Genomic DNA, 17,761 nt, shown 5'->3' with positions numbered 1-17,761 from the left:
ACCACATCGGGGTCACCTATGACCACATCAAGGTCACCTATGATCACATCAAGGTCACCTATGACCACATCAAGGTCACCTATGACCACATCAAGGTCACCTATGACCACATCAAGGTCACCTATGATCACATCAAGGTCACCTATGACCACATCAGGGTCACCTATGATCACATCAAGGTCACCTATGATCACATCAAGGTCATCTATGATCACATCAAGGTCATCTATGATCACATCAAGGTCACCTATTATCACATCAAGGTCACCTATGACCACATCGGGGTCACCTATTATCACATCAAGGTCACCTATGACCACATCGGGGTCACCTATGACCACATCAAGGTCACCTATGATCACATCAAGGTCACCTATGACCACATCAAGGTCACCTATGACCACATCAAGGTCACCTATGATCACATCAAGGTCACCTATGACCACATCGGGGTCACCTATGACCACATCAAGGTCACCTATGATCACATCAAGGTCACCTATGACCACATCAAGGTCACCTATGACCACATCAAGGTCATCTATGATCACATCAAGGTCACCTATGACCACATCGGGGTCACCTATGACCACATCAGGGTCACCTATGACCACATCGGGGTCACTATGACCACATCAAGGTCACCTATGATCACATCAAGGTCACCTATGATCACATCAAGGTCATCTATGATCACATCAAGGTCACCTATGACCACATCAAGGTCACCTATGACCACATCAAGGTCACCTATGACCACATCGGGGTCACCTATGATCACATCAAGGTCACCTATGACCACATCGGGGTCACCTATGATCACATCAAGGTCACCTATGACCACATCAAGGTCACCTATGACCACATCGGGGTCACCTATGATCACATCAAGGTCACCTATGACCACATCAGGGTCACCTATGATCACATCAAGGTCACCTATGACCACATCGGGGTCACCTATGACCACATCAAGGTCACCTATGACCACATCGGGGTCACCTATGACCACATCAAGGTCACCTATGACCACATCGGGGTCACCTATGACCACATCAGGGTCACCTATGACCACATCAAGGTCACCTATGATCACATCAAGGTCACCTATGACACATCAGGTCACCTCTGACCACATCGGGGTCACCTATGACCACATCAGGGTCACCTATGACCACATCGGGGTCACCTATGACCACATCAAGGTCACCTATGACCACATCGGGGTCACCTATGACCACATCAGGGTCACCTATGACCACATCGGGGTCACCTATGATCACATCAAGGTCACCTATGACAACATCAGGGTCACCTATGACCACATCAAGGTCACCTATGACCGCATCAAGGTCACCTATGACCACATTGGGGTCACCTATGATCACATCGGGGTCACCTATGACCACATCGGGGTCACCTATTATCACATCAAGGTCACCTATGACCACATCGGGGTCACCTATGACCACATCAGGGTCACCTATGATCACATCAAGGTCACCTATGACCACATCAAGGTCATCTATGATCACATCAAGGTCACCTATGACCACATCGGGTCAGCTATGATCACATCAAGGTCACCTATGACCACATCGGGGTCACCTATGACCACATCAGGGTCACCTATGACCACATCGGGGTCACCTATGATCACATCGAGGTCACCTATGATCACATCGGGGTCACCTATGATCACATCAAGGTCACCTATGACCACATCGAGGTCACCTATGACCACATCGAGGTCACCTATGATCACATCGGGGTCACCTATGATCACATCAAGGTCATCTATGACACATCGGGTCACCTATGATCACATCAAGGTCACCTATGACCACATCGGGTCACCTATGACACATCGGGTCACCTATGACCACATCAAGGTCACCTATGATCACATCAGGTCACCTATGACACATCAGGGTCACCTATGATCACATCGGGGTCACCTATGATCACATCAAGGTCACCTATGATCACGGTCACCATGACATCGGGGTCACCTATGATCACATCAAGGTCACCTATGACCATCAAGGTCACCTATCACAGGTCATCTATGATCACATCAAGGTCATCTATGATCACATCAAGGTCACCTATGATCACGTCAAGGTCACCTATGATCACATCGAGGTCACCTATGATCACATCGAGGTCACCTATGACCACATCGAGGTCACCTATGATCACATCGGGGTCACCTATGATCACATCAAGGTCATCTATGATCACATCAAGGTCATCTATGATCACATCAAGGTCACCTATGACCACATCAAGGTCACCTATGACCACATCAAGGTCACCTATGATCACATCAAGGTCACATATGACCACATCAGGGTCACCTTTGATCACATCAAGGTCATCTATGATCACATCAAGGTCATCTATGATCACATCAAGGTCACCTATTATCACATCAAGGTCACCTATGACCACATCGGGGTCACCTATGACCACATCAGGGTCACCTATGACCACATCAAGGTCATCTATGATCACATCAAGGTCACCTATGACCACATCAGGGTCACCTATGACCACATCGGGGTCACCTATGACCACATCAGGGTCACCTATGACCACATCGGGGTCACCTATGACCACATCAAGGTCACCTATGACCACATCAAGGTCACCTATGACCACATCAAGGTCACCTATGACCACATCAAGGTCACCTATGACCACATCGGGGTCACCTATGACCACATCGGGGTCACCTATGACCACATCGGGGTCACCTATGATCACATCAAGGTCACCTATGACAACATCAGGGTCACCTATGACCACATCAAGGTCACCTATGACCGCATCAAGGTCACCTATGACCACATTGGGGTCACCTATGATCACATCGGGGTCACCTATGACCACATCGGGGTCACCTATGATCACTTCGGGGTCACCTATGACCACATCGGGGTCACCTATGATCACTTCGGGGTCACCTATGACCACATCACGGTCACCTATGATCACTTCGGGGTCACCTATGACCACATCGGGGTCACCTATGATCACTTCGGGGTCACCTATGACCACATCGGGGTCACCTATGACCACATCGGGGTCACCTATGATCACATCAAGGTCACCTATGATCACTTCGGGGTCACCTATGACCACATCGGGGTCACCTATGATCACATCAAGGTCACCTATGATCACATCAAGGTCACCTATGACCACATCGGGGTCACCTATGATCACATCGGGGTCACCTATGACCACATCAAGGTCACCTATGATCACATCGGGGTCACCTATGACCACATCAAGGTCACCTATGATCACATCAAGGTCACCTATGATCACATCAAGGTCACCTATGACCACATCAAGGTCACCTATGATCACATCAAGGTCACCTATGACCACATCAGGGTCACCTATGATCACATCAAGGTCATCTATGATCACATCAAGGTCATCTATGATCACATCAAGGTCACCTATGATCACGTCAAGGTCACCTATGATCACATCGAGGTCACCTATGATCACATCAAGGTCATCTATGATCACATCAAGGTCACCTATGATCACGTCAAGGTCACCTATGACATCATCACCCACATCAAGGTCACCTATGACCACATCAGGTCACCTATGACCACATCAAGGGTCACCTATGATCACATCAGGTCACCTATGACCACATCAGGTCACCTATGATCACATCAAGGTCACCTATGATCACATCAAGGTCACCTATGACCACATCGGGGTCACCTATGATCACATCAAGGTCACCTATGATCACATCGGGGTCACCTATGACCACATCAGGTCACCTATGACCACATCAGGGTCACCTATGATCACATCAAGGTCACCTATGACCACATCGGGGTCACCTATGACCACATCAAGGTCACCTATGACCACATCAAGGTCACCTATGACCACATCGGGGTCACCTATGACCACATCGGGGTCACCTATGACCACATCGGGGTCACCTATGATCACATCAAGGTCACCTATGATCACTTCGGGGTCACCTATGACCACATCGGGGTCACCTATGACCATATCGGGGTCACCTATGACCACATCGGGGTCACCTATGACCACATCGGGTCACCTATGACCACATCGGGGTCACCTATGATCACATCAAGGTCACCTATGATCACTTCGGGGTCACCTATGACCACATCGGGGTCACCTATGATCACATCAAGGTCACCTATGACCACATCGGGGTCACCTATGATCACATCAAGGTCACCTATGACCACATCGGGGTCACCTATGATCACATCAAGGTCACCTATGATCACATCGGCGTCACCTATGACCACATCAAGGTCACCTATGATCACGTCGGGGTCACCTATGACCACATCAAGGTCACCTATGACCACATCGGGGTCACCTATGACCACATCGGGGTCACCTATGACCACATCGGGGTCACCTATGACCACATCAAGGTCACCTATGACCACATCGGGGTCACCTATGACCACATCAAGGTCACCTATGTTCACATCGGGGTCACCTATGACCACTTTGGGGTCACCTATGACCACATTGGGGTCACCTATGACCACATCAGGGTCACCTATGATCACTTCGGGGTCACCTATGACCACTTTGGGGTCACCTATGACCACATCAGGGTCACCTATGATCACTTCGGGGTCACCTATGATCACATCAAGGTCACCTATGACCACATCGGGGTCACCTATGACCACATCAGGGTCACCTATGACCACATCGGGGTCATCTATGATCACGTCAAGGTCACCTATGACCACTTTGGGGTCACCTATGACCACATCAAGGTCACCTATGACCACATCGGGGTCACCTATGACCACATCGGGGTCACCTATGACCACATCGGGGTCACCTATGATCACTTCGGGGTCACCTATGACCACATCGGGGTCACCTATGACCACATCGGGGTCACCTATGATCACATCGGGGTCACCTATGATCACATCGGGGTCACCTATGACCACTTTGGGGTCACCTATGATCACATCGGGGTCACCTATGACCACATCGGGGTCACCTATGATCACATCAAGGTCACCTATTATCACATCAAGGTCACCTATGATCACATCAAGGTCACCTATGATCCCTTCGGGGTCACCTATGACCACATCAAGGTCACCTATGTTCACATTGGGGTCACCTATGACCACTTTGGGGTCACCTATGACCACATTGGGGTCACCTATGACCACTTTGGGGTCACCTATGACCACATCAGGGTCACCTATGACCACATCGGGGTCACCTATGACCACTTTGGGGTCACCTATGACCACATCAAGGTCACCTATGACCACATCGGGGTCACCTATGATCACTTCGGGGTCACCTATGACCACATCGGGGTCACCTATGATCACATCAACGTCACCTATGATCACATCAAGGTCACCTATGACCCTAACCCAATTGAAAGTGTGTACTAATTTGATGTCTGGTGGAGCCTTCAGAATAATTGAGTCAACAACTTCTCTGGCTCTGTAGATTTATTGATCACAGCTCATGAGGTCACAGGAAGTGAACTCACAGGTAAGAGGAGAATAACTGTTTACTCCCTGAATACAGAGATGTGGTCACAGGTTCACATCATCCTGCCCTGTGATTGGCTCTGAATCGTCACATGACCCAGTCCCCCTCCCTCATGTGAATACTGATGCCATGCTAGTGTTGTGTTTCTATACTTGAGAACAGACAACAGAATATTTGCCAGAGACTTTTCACAGACACAAATCACAGCTGATGCGTGTTATTGTGAACTTCAGTAACCTGACAACATAAGAACGTTCAATACGTAATAAAGATGTGATCAATGATACAAGCAGCCTCTGGCGTGAGGCTCAGCTCTCTGTGTCTGAGGGTCAGAGAGGGAACAACCTCACATCTGTTCTTCTTCCTGGCACTCCCCACAATTATTGTTTTGTTTTATTATTTAATATAATATAATGTTAGATTGAATTATGTTTTATTATTTAATATAATATAATGTTAGATTATATAATGTATTTTGTTATTTAATATTACATCATGTTATATTATGTTATATACTATAATATCATGTTGTATTGTATTATGGTATATGTTATGTTAAGTTACATTATTAATATGATATAATGTAATTTCTCCTCCACCTGTCCTCAGTGTCAGTACTCGTACCTCCATCAGTGTGTTTGTGACGTCCTCAAAGCCAGAAAGCTCCAGAGGGAGCAGGAACACCTGGTCTACGCCAACTACAGCCTGCCAAGAGGTACGTCCTCCCTCATTAGCAATGTACACCTGTAGCTCGTTAGTCACCTATGTACACCTGTAGCTCACACCTGAGACATTAGAGGTAAAATAACTGATATGTATAAGTTTATATATTCGTCTTTTTATCTAAATATATTCATCTTTTTCCACAGAGACCCTGTGCAGACGTTGACAATTCTATAGACGACTGAAAATGTTTGATTGCTGATCGATATGTTTGATTGCTGACCGATATGTTTGACTACTGATCGATATGTTTGACTACTGATTGATATGTTTGACGACTGATCGATATGTTTCATTACTGATCAATATGTTTGACTACTGATCAATATGTTTGACTACTGATCGATATGTTTGACTACTGATCAATATGTTTGACTACTGATCGATATGTTTGACGACTGATCGATATGTTTCATTACTGATCAATATGTTTGACTACTGATCGATATGTTTGACGACTGATCGATATGTTTCATTACTGATCAATATGTTTGACTACTGATCGATATGTTTGACTACTGATCAATATGTTTGACTACTGATCGATATGTTTGACTACTGATCGATATGTTTGACTACTGATCGATATGTTTCATTACTGATCAATATGTTTGACTACTGATCGATATGTTTGACTACTGATCGATATGTTTGACGACTGATCGATATGTTTCATTACTGATCAATATGTTTGACTACTGATCGATATGTTTGACTACTGATCGATATGTTTGACTACTGATCAATATGTTTGACTACTGATCGATATGTTTGACTACTGATCGATATGTTTGACTACTGATCGATATGTTTGACGACTGATCGATATGTTTGACTACTGATCGATATGTGTATCTCCTTCATGTAAACAGCTGCATCGTGTTCATGATCTCGATGTTTCTGTGAAGACACGTGATTATTAATTATTAATTAATTATTGATCTCCTTTGAAGACACTTTCTTTATTATGAACGCTTTCTGTTCGTTATGTAGTTATTCTATTCAGAGTTATAGTCATGTATATATTATAGTTATATGAATGTATATATTATGGTTATATTAATGTATATATTATAGTTATAGTCATGTATATATTATAGTTATATTAATGTATATATTATAGTTATAGTCATGTATCTATTATAGTTATATTAATATATATATTATAGTTATATTAATATATATATATTATGGTTATAGTCATGTATCTATTATAGTTATATTAATGTATATATTATGGTTATATTAATGTATATATTATAGTTATACTAATGTATATATTATAGTTATAGTAATGTATATATTAAACATGATAAACACAATATAACATGTCTTCAGAGTTATAGTAATGTATATATTATAGTTATTTTAATGTATATATTATAGTTATATTAATTAATTTATTATTTTGTATTAATTTATATATTATAGTTATGTATGTATATATTATAGTTATTTTAATATATATATTATAGTTATAGTAATGTATATATTATTGTTATAGTCATGTATATATTATAGTTATAGTCATGTATATATTATAGTTATTTTAATATATATCTTATAGTTATAGTAATGTATATATTATAGTTCTAGTCATATATATATTATAGTTATAGTCATGTATTATAGTTATAGTAATGTATATATTATTGTTATAGTCATGTATATATTATAGTTATAGTCATGTATATATTATAGTTATAGTCATGTATATATTATAGTTATATATGTATATCTTCTCTTCAGGACCTGGGGATCTCAGGCACTGCACTCGCTCTTTTCTCTTCCTACCTTAAAGACCGCACCTACCGGGTAACTTGGAGAGGATCTGTGTCTGATCCTTGTCCTCTCACTACTGGGGTTCCTCAAGGCTCCGTCCTGGGTCCCCTCCTCTTCCTCTCACTATGGGGTCCCTCAAGGCTCCATCCTGGGTCCCCTCCTCTTCCTCTCACTATGGGGTTCCTCAAGGCTCCGTCCTGGGTCCCCTCCTCTTCCTCTCACTATGGGGTTCCTCAAGGCTCCGTCCTGGGTCCCCTCCTCTTCTTCTCACTATGGGGTCCTCAAGGCTCCGTCCTGGGTCCCTCCTCTTCCTCTCACTATGGGGTCCCTCAAGGCTCCGTCCTGGGTCCCCTCCTCTTCCTCTCACTATGGGGTTCCTCAAGGCTCCGTCCTGGGTCCCCTCCTCTTCCTCTCACTATGGGGTCCCTCAAGGCTCCGTCCTGGGTCCCCTCCTCTTCCTCTCACTACTGGGGTTCCTCAAGGCTCCGTCCTGGGTCCCGTCCTCTTCCTCTCACTATGGGGTTCCCTCAAGGCTCCGTCCTGGGTCCCCTCCTCTTCCTCTCACTACTGGGGTTCCTCAAGGCTCCGTCCTGGGTCCCCTCCTCTTCTCTCTGTACACAAATTCTCTCGGCTCTGTCATTCGTTCGCATGGCTTCTCCTACCATCGCTATGCCGATGACACCCAACTGATCTTCTCGTTTCCACCGTCCGAAACACGGGTGGCGGCACGAATCTCTGCCTGTCTGACTGATATCTCTCAGTGGATGTCTGCTCACCACCTGAAGATCAACCCTGACAAGACCGAGCTACTATTCCTTCCAGGGAAAGGCTCTCCACCCATGACCTGACTACCACCTTCAACAGCTCTGTGTTGGCCCCGCCCCCGACTGCCAGGAACCTCGGGGTGACACTCGACAGTCAACTCTCCCTGACGGCCAACATCACTGCGACAGCGCGTTCCTGTAGGTACATGCTGCACAACATCAGGAGAATACGGCCTCTTCTTACTCAGAAGGCGGCGCAGGTTCTGGTCCAGGCTCTGGTCATTTCACGCCTTGACTACTGCAACTCCCTCCTGGCTGGTCTACCTGCTAAGGCCATCCGACCTCTGCAGCTCATCCAGAATGCAGCAGCTGGTCTTCAGCCTCCCGAAATTCACCCACACCACTCCGCTCCTCCGCTCTCTCCACTGGCTACCGGTGGCTGCTCGCATCCGCTTCAAAACACTGGTCCTGGCGTACCGTGCTCTGAACGGATCGGGCCCCGTCTACATCCGGGATGTGGTCACACCGTACACCCCGGCACGTTCGCTCCGCTCGGCAACAGCCAATCGACTTGTGACTCCTGCACCTCGAGCTCATCACTCTACATCCAGACTGTTTGCTGTCCTGGCTCCTCAGTGGTGGAACGAGCTCCCCACTGACATCAGGACAGCAGAAAGTCTCTACATCTTCCGTCGGAGACTGAAAACACATCTTTTCCGACTATATCTGGATTAAAACACAGATTTGCATTTCAGTGGCTCTTAAATAGCACTTACTTATGGTACTTTTGTAGTTCGACTATGTTGAGGAAATGTTACTTCCTGTATTCTTGTTGTTCTTAGTTTGTACTCTAGGTTGAAATGCACTTATTGTAAGTCGCTTTGGATAAAAGCGTCTGCTAAATGACATGTAATGTAATGTAATGTAATATATTATAGTTATAGTCATGTATATATTATAGTTATAGTCATGTATATATTATAGTTCTAATCATGTATATATTATAGTTATTTTAATATATATATTATAGTTATATTAATGTATATATTATAGTTATATATGTATATATTATAGTTATTTTAATATATATATTATAGTTATAGTAATGTATATATTATAGTTATAGTCATGTATATATTATAGTTATATTAATGTATATATTATAGTTATAGTCATGTATATATTATAGTTATAGTCAAGTCAAGTCAAGTCTTTTATTGTCAGATACACAGAATGACACAGGGTCAGACTGGGCACTGAAATTCTTAGGACAAGGCACCACACAACAACTACCATAGCCTAACATAATATAACATAACATAACATGACATACACACTGTACAAGAACTCTGAACATAATACTAACATATATACATATAATACACATAATAACTAGACTACAGACAAATGGGAGTAGCAGGAAGTGAAAGCAGGTAGTGCAATAGAAAGTGTAAGTGTAAGTACAAGGCTGAAAGTGACAGTGTATGTAAAGTGACGAGTGTAAAGTGTCGAGTGCAAAAGTGTCGATCGTGTGTCAGTGTCCATTTAGCAGCCTGATGGCTCTCGGGAAGAAACTGTTCTCCAGTCTCTGTGTGCGAGACCGGATCCTACGGGACGCCTTCCAGAAGGCAGCGGGGTGAACAGGCTGAAGGCTGGATGATGGCCGTCCTTTAGGATCCTGTCTTCCTGAGGCATCGTGTGGTCTGTGTCCTGCAGGGAGCTCCCTACCGATGATGAACTCCGCAGTCCTGACCATACGGCGTCGGGCCTTGCGGTCCTTGGCTGTGCAGCTCCCAGACTGTGATGCACCCAGTCAGGATGCTTTCTATTGGGCATCTGTAGAAATTGGTGAGGATGACTGAATCCATGCCAAACTTCTTCAGTCTCCTCAGGAAGAAGAGGCGCTTCCGGGCCGCTTTGACCACCTTGTCTGTGTGATCATGTATATATTATAGTTATAGTCATGTATATATTATAGTTATAGTCATGTATATATTATAGTTATAGATGTATATATTATAGTTATATTAATGTATATATTATAGTTATTTTAATATATATATATTATAGTTATAGTCATGTATATATTATAATTATAGTCATGTATATATTATAGTTATATATGTATATATTATAGTTATAGTCATGTATATATTATAGTTATAGTCATGTATATATTATAGTTATATATGTATATATTATAGTTATAGTCATGTATATATTATAGTTATAGTCATGTATATATTATTGTTATAGTCATGTATATATTATAGTTATAGTCATGTATATATTATAGTTATATATGTATATATTATAGTTATAGTCATGTATATATTATAGTTATAGTCATGTATATATTATAGTTATATATGTATATATTATAGTTATAGTCATGTATATATTATAGTTATATATGTATATATTATAGTTATAGACATGTATATATTATAGTTATAGTCATGTATATATTATAGTTATATATGTATATATTATAGTTATAGTCATGTATATATTATAGTTATATATGTATATATTATAGTTATAGACATGTATATATTATAGTTATAGTCATGTATATATTATAGTTATATATGTATATATTATAGTTATAGTCATGTATATATTATAGTTATAGTCATGTATATGTACTACCTCTCAGAGGTACATGATGTACTGTAACGGAGCCATGGCTGTTTCACATCCGTTACAGTACTACCTCTCAGAGGTACTAATGTACTCCCTCTCAGAGGTACTAATGTAGGCTACTCAATTCAATTCAATTCAGTTTATTTGTATAGCCCAATTTCACAAATTACAAATTTGTCTCGGAGTGCTTTACAATCTGTACACATAGACATCCCTGCCCCAAAACCTCACATCGGACCAGGAAAAACTCCCAAATAACCCTTCAGGGGAAAAAGGAAGAAACCTGGAGGAGAGCAACAGAGGAGGATCCCTCTCCAGGATGGACAGATGCAATAGATGTAATGTGTACAGAAGGACAGATTTAGAGTTAAAATACATTCAATGAATATGACAGAGTGTATGAATAGTTCATAGTAGGCATATTCCACGATGGAGACCTCCACGATCCATCAGGCAGATGGCGGGGAGGAGGAGTGGGCGAGTCTCAACAGTAGCGGAGTCTCAACAGGACAGTGGCGTAGTCAGAGCAGGAATTCCACGACCCAGACCTCAATGATCCATCAGGCAGATAGGATCTATGTCGTCTCATAGGGTCCGATGACCCCATGAGACGTGAAGTCAAGGACTCGGGAGAAAGCAGAGTTAGTAACGTGTGATTGAGAGATGAAAATTCATCCTTAAGGAGAGAAAAAAAAGAGGAGATAGGTACTCAGTGCATCCTAAACGTCCCCCGGCAGCTATAAGCCTATAGCAGCATATCAAGGGGCTGGACCAGGTGAACCTGATTCAGCCCTAACTATAAGCTCTGTCAAAGAGGAAGGTCTTCAGTCTACTCTTAAACGAGGTGACTGTGTCTGCCTCCCGGACTGAAATTGGAAGCTGGTTCCATAGAAGAGGAGCTTGATAACTAAAGGCTCTGGCCCATTCTACTTTTTAAGACTCTAGGAACTACAAGTAGTCCCGCATTTAGTGAGCTCTCTAGTGGGGCAATATGGTACTACAAGCTCCTTAAGATATGATGGTGCATCACCAATCAAGGCTTTGTACGTTAAGAGAAGAATTTTAAAAGTGATTCTTGATTTTACTGGGAGCCAGTGCAGAGCAGCTAGTGCAGGAGTGATGTGATCTCTTTCTTAGTTTTAGTGAGAACACGAGCTGCAGCATTCTGGATCAACTCGAGGGACCTAAGAGATTTATTAGAGCAGCCTGCTAATAAGGAGTTGCAGTAATCCAGTCTCAAGTAACGAACGCGGAACAATTTTTCTGCATCTTTTGAGACAAGATGTGCCTGATTTTTGAAATATTACGTAGATGAAAGAATGCAGTCCTTGAGATTTGCTTCGTGGGAGTTAAAGGACAAGTCCCGATCAAAGATAACGCCAAGATTCTTTACAGTGGTGTTGGATGCCAGGGCAATGCCGCGTCACAGAATCCACATCACCAGATAATTGATCTCTGAGGTGCTCAGGGCGATAAATTACTTCGGTTTTGTCTGAGTTTAACATCAAGAAATTGCAGGTCATCCATGTTTTTATGTCTTTAAGACATGCTTGAATTTTACCGAGTTGGTTGCTCTCCTCTGGTTTTATCGATAAATATAGTTGAGTATCATCTGCATAACAATGAAAGTTTATGGAGTGTTTCCTGATAATATTGCCCAAAGGAAGCATGTATAAGGTAAATAAAATTGGTCCAAGCACAGAACCTTGGGAACTCCGTGATTAACGTTAGTGGTTATCGAGGCGTCATCGTTTAAATACAAACTGAGATCGATCTGATAAATAGGATTTAAACCAAATTAGTGCCGTGCCTGAAATGCCAATCGACTGCTCCAGTCTCTGTAATAGGATGTCATGGTCAATGGTGTCGAATGCAGCACTGTTCAACAAGACCAGGACAGAGGAGTCCTTTATCTGCTGCCATTAAGAGGTCATTTGTAATTTTCACCAGTGCCGCCTCGGTGCTGTGGTGTTTTCTAAATCCTGATTGAAATTTCTCAAATAAACTATTATGATGTAGGAAAGTCGATCAACTGATTTAAGTACCACTTTCTCAAGGATCTTGGAGAGGAAGGGGAGGTTAGAGATCGGTCTGTAGTTAGCCAACACCTCTGGATCCAGAGTGGGCTTCTTCAGGAGAGGTTTAATAACAGCCACCTTGAAGGAGTGTGGTACGTGGCCTGTTAGCAGAGACACATTACATTACATTACATGTCATTTAGCAGACGCTTTTATCCAAAGCGACTTACAATAAGTGCATTTCAACCTAGAGTACAAACTAAGAACAACAAGAATACAGGAAGTAACATTTCCTCAACATAGTCGAACTACAAAAGTACCATAAGTAAGTGCTATCTAAGTGCCACTGAAGTGCTAATCTGTGTTTTAATCCAGATATAGTCGGAAAAGGTGTGTTTTCAGTCTCATGCGGAAGATGTAGACTTTCTGCTGTCCTGATGTCAGTGGGGAGCTCGTTCCACCACTGAGGAGCCAGGACAGCAAACAGTCTGGATTGAGTGATTAGCTCGAGGTGCAGTAGTCACAAGTCGATTGGCTGTTGCAGAGCGGAGCTTAACGCGGCCGGGTGTACGGTGACCCATATCCGGATGTAGACGGGGCCCGATCCGCCCAGAGCACGGTGTACGCCAGGACCAGTGTTTTGAAGCGGATGCAGCAGCCACCGGTAACCAGTGGAGAGAGCGGAGGAGCGGAGTGGTGTGGTGAATTTCGGGAGGCTGAAGACCAGTCGAGCTGCGATTCCATCTTGGATGAGCTGCAGGGTCGGATGGCCTTAGCAGGTAGACCAGCCAGGAGGGAGTTGCAGTAGTAGGCGTGAAATGACCAGAGCCTGGATCAGAAACCCGCGCCTTCTGAGTAAGAAGAGGACGATTCTCCTGATGTTGTGCAGCATGTACCTACAGGAACGCGCCGCAGCGATGTTGGCCGTCAGGGAGAGTTGACTGTCGAGTGTCACCCCGAGGTTCCTGGCAGTCCGGGTAGGGGCCAACACAGAGCTGTTGAAGGTGATAGTCAGGTCGTGGGAGGGGAGCCTTTCCTGGAAGGAATAGTAGCTCAGTCTTGTCAGGGTTGATCTTCAGGTGGTGAGCAGACATCCACTGTGAGATGTCAGTCAGACAGGCAGAGATCGTGCCGCCACCTGTGTTTCGACGGTGAACGAGAAGATCAGTTGGGTGTCATCAGCATAGGTTTGGTAGGAGAAGCCATGCGAAGGAATGACAGAGCCGAGTGCATTTGTATACAGAGAGAAGAGGAGGGGATCCAGGACGGAGCCTAGAGGAACCCGAGTAGTGAGAGGACAAGGATCAGACACAGATCCTCTCCAAGTTTCCCGCTAGGTGCGGTCTATAAGGTAGGAAGAGAAAAGAGCGAGTGTAGTGCCTGAGATCCCCAGGTCCTGAAGAGAAGAGATCAGGATCTGGTGGTTCACGTGTCAAATGCTGCAGAAACGTCGTGAAGCATAGGGACAGAGGAGAGAGAGGCTGCTCTAGCAGTGTGAAGCTGCTCAGAGATAGCAAGGAGGGCCGCCTCTGTCGAGTGGCCGGCCTTGAATCCAGACTGTGAGGGTCAAGAAGGTTGTTACTGTGGAGATAGGAGGACACTTGGCTCAAGATAGCTCGCCCAGAGTTTTGGAGAGAAAGGAAGAAGAGAGACCGGTCTGTAGTTGCTGACTTCAGAGGGTCGAGCGTGGGTTTCTTCAGGAGAGGGTTGACTCGCCTCCTTCAGAGAGTTAGGGAAACAGCCAGTTGAGAGGGAGCTGTTAATAAGATGGGTGAGGAAGGTCAGAAGGTCAGAGCAATAGCCTGAGAATGGGAGACGGACGGAATGAGGTCAAGGGCGAGGTGGTCGGTCTGGGCGGAGGTCACCAAGCTAAGAACTTGATTGGAGACAAGGGGTGAAAAGAGGAGAGGGGATGAAGAAGTTAGTGCTGGTGAGGTGATAGAAGATGGATTTAAAGGAGGAGCGTATGTCGTCTATCTTGTTTGTAAAGTAGTCAACAAAGTAGCTCGGCAAAAGGGTGGAAGGAGGAGGGGGACAGGGGGAATTAAGGAGGTTGAAAAAGATAGAGAAGAGTTTTTGGGGGTTAGAGAAGGAAGACTGACTTTTTGTTAGGTAGAAATAGCTTTTGGCTGCAGAGACAGAGGCAGAGAATGAGGAGAGAAGGGATTGATAGAAGATAGCCTCCTGATTCTGATTTGCGCCATTTTCTTTCCGCCGCCGTGAGGGTGGCTCCGCCCTGTCGACACCAGAGCCTGAAGGATAAGGTGTTTAAAAGGACATGAGATCAGAGATGAGAAGGAAGAGGGAGTTCTGGTTGTCATGTGCAGTGGTGGAGCATCAGGAGGGGAGCGGAAGAAGGTTTTGGGGAGAGAGATATTGGCAGGACATGGCGAGAGTTAGGAGAGAAGGGGCGAGATGTTGAGGGTACTCGGTTGAAGATTCTGTTCGGTAGGGTCGGCGTCCCGAGTCCAGAGGACGGAGAGAGGATGGATAGAAGTGGAGAGACAGGTAGAAGTAAGTGAGGGAGTGTAGAGTGTCGAGGCAAAGGTCATGTGAGTTCCATAGCAGGTGGCCTGGGAAGAAACTGTTGTCCAGTTGTGAGCGAGCCGGATCTGACGTGACCGCCTTCCAGAAGAGAGAGAGGTGAAGCAGTGAAGGTGGACATGGGGCATCCTGTTAGGATCCTGCAGTCTCCAGAGTGAGTCGTGTGTGTCTGTGCTGAGGAGCTTCCGATGAGGAGTGACCAACGGGCGGTCTGTAGTGACTGCCCAGACTGGATGCTCCCAGTAACAGGATGACTGTGTCTGATTGGACACGAGAAAATTGGTGAGAGAGCTGAATCCAGTGCCAAACTTTTAGTCCAGGAAGAAGAGGCTCCAGGGCTTTGACCTGTGGTGATCAGTAAACTTAAGTTATAGTCAGGTATTTAAGTAAGAGAATATAGAGTTAGATGATACTGATCCAGTCCTGAGATAGATGTGGATCTGTTGTGTATGCTAAAGGTAGAAGGATAATAGAGGAGAGTCTAGAGTTATGAATACTAGTCATGATATAATCAGTATCTCATGTATAGTAAGATAGCATGTGAATATATAGTATAGCTCCCTTTTGAATATCAAGATATAGTCATTACTTCGAGTTTGTCATGGAATTTATGTCTAATAGAACCAGTGATAGTGATGTATGTGTAGGCAGATCGAACTAAGTCATAGCTCATGATAAGGAAGATCATATGTTTTTCAGTCTAAGTCTGTAAAAGTTATAGTCATGTTATATTAAGGTAAGCATGTATAATTATAGTTAGTCATGTATGATAGATTAGTATTGAAATGAACTATTATGTTAAACAGTATGATCGACTGTCAATCAGTGAAGATTATAGTGTTTGTACAGGATCAGAGTTTAAGCTCCTGAAATTATAGTAAGACTAACTATAGTTTGACAGATAAACAGTTTGCAGATAAATATAGTTTAAAGATAGATAGTTTAGCATGATCAAGTTTCGCAGTATGTCTCCAGTCTCAGGTCAGGATGACTGTCGAGCCATGGCCGAGTCCTTACAGACACCACCAGAGGTCTTGACCCTGCCTGGTCTTATGTATTCAAAGACACTCAAGGTAGAAACCTAGAGGACGAATGTCTTCACAGTAAGATTCAGAGTGTACGAGAGTACACAGGACACCTCTACCAAGGACAAGACTCCTTAGAAGGAGGTACTAGAGGCTTTACTCAATCAATCAATTCAGTTTATAGATAGCATATTTAAAAGTATACAAATTTAGCAGGATGCTAAAGTTCTAGTTTCACAGTAGAACATTGATAAACTAATAGAGAGCTCCAATAATTAGTGAAAAGGTTTAAGCGCCTGTGAGGGAGGGGTCCAGAGACAGATGTTCAATAGAAACTTGTAAGAAATTGGATCACGTTTATGGAGTTAAAAGCATCAAGATATACAGCAGGATGAAGCGGCTTTCCACATGGCCTCCACTCATAGGACAGATGGCACTGGTTAGGGCAGAGATTGAGTTAACTGTCCTAATAGTAAAGTCGTTGTCATAAAGGAAGTTCATACGAATCATGATCCATAGGTGTATAGGAATGCTCGCTCCACAGAGTCTGTGACCTCTGTAGCTGAAGTACAAGGCTGAAGAGAAAGCAGGGGTTAGTACGTGTATTTGATTCATCCTTAGGAGAGAAGAATAGGCTGCTCAGGCATCCTAAACGCCGGCCTATCTTATATCGCTTCAAGGTACCAGGTGA

The 17,761-nt window shown here is 43.9% G+C and overlaps 1 protein-coding gene across 1 annotated transcript in view; it reads left to right on the top strand.

Moving 5' to 3' along the window:
* Positions 1–7,404, top strand: part of LOC130194894 (receptor-type tyrosine-protein phosphatase beta-like) — a 39,206-nt gene extending 31,802 nt beyond the window's left edge. Inside the window, exons 8-9 of the mRNA XM_056416104.1 lie at positions 6,178–6,283; positions 6,438–7,404. Coding sequence (XP_056272079.1) covers positions 6,178–6,283; positions 6,438–6,457 — 126 coding nt within the window. The 3' untranslated portion in view covers positions 6,458–7,404. The remainder of the gene's footprint in view (positions 1–6,177; positions 6,284–6,437) is intronic.
* Positions 7,405–17,761: the final 10,357 nt, after the last annotated feature.

This window comes from Pseudoliparis swirei, chromosome 6 (genome assembly GCF_029220125.1).
Source record: "Pseudoliparis swirei isolate HS2019 ecotype Mariana Trench chromosome 6, NWPU_hadal_v1, whole genome shotgun sequence".
Classification (NCBI taxonomy): domain Eukaryota; kingdom Metazoa; phylum Chordata; class Actinopteri; order Perciformes; family Liparidae; genus Pseudoliparis; species Pseudoliparis swirei.
The sequence above is the reverse complement of the archived record's forward strand: the minus strand, read 5'-3'. Positions and strand labels throughout refer to the sequence as shown.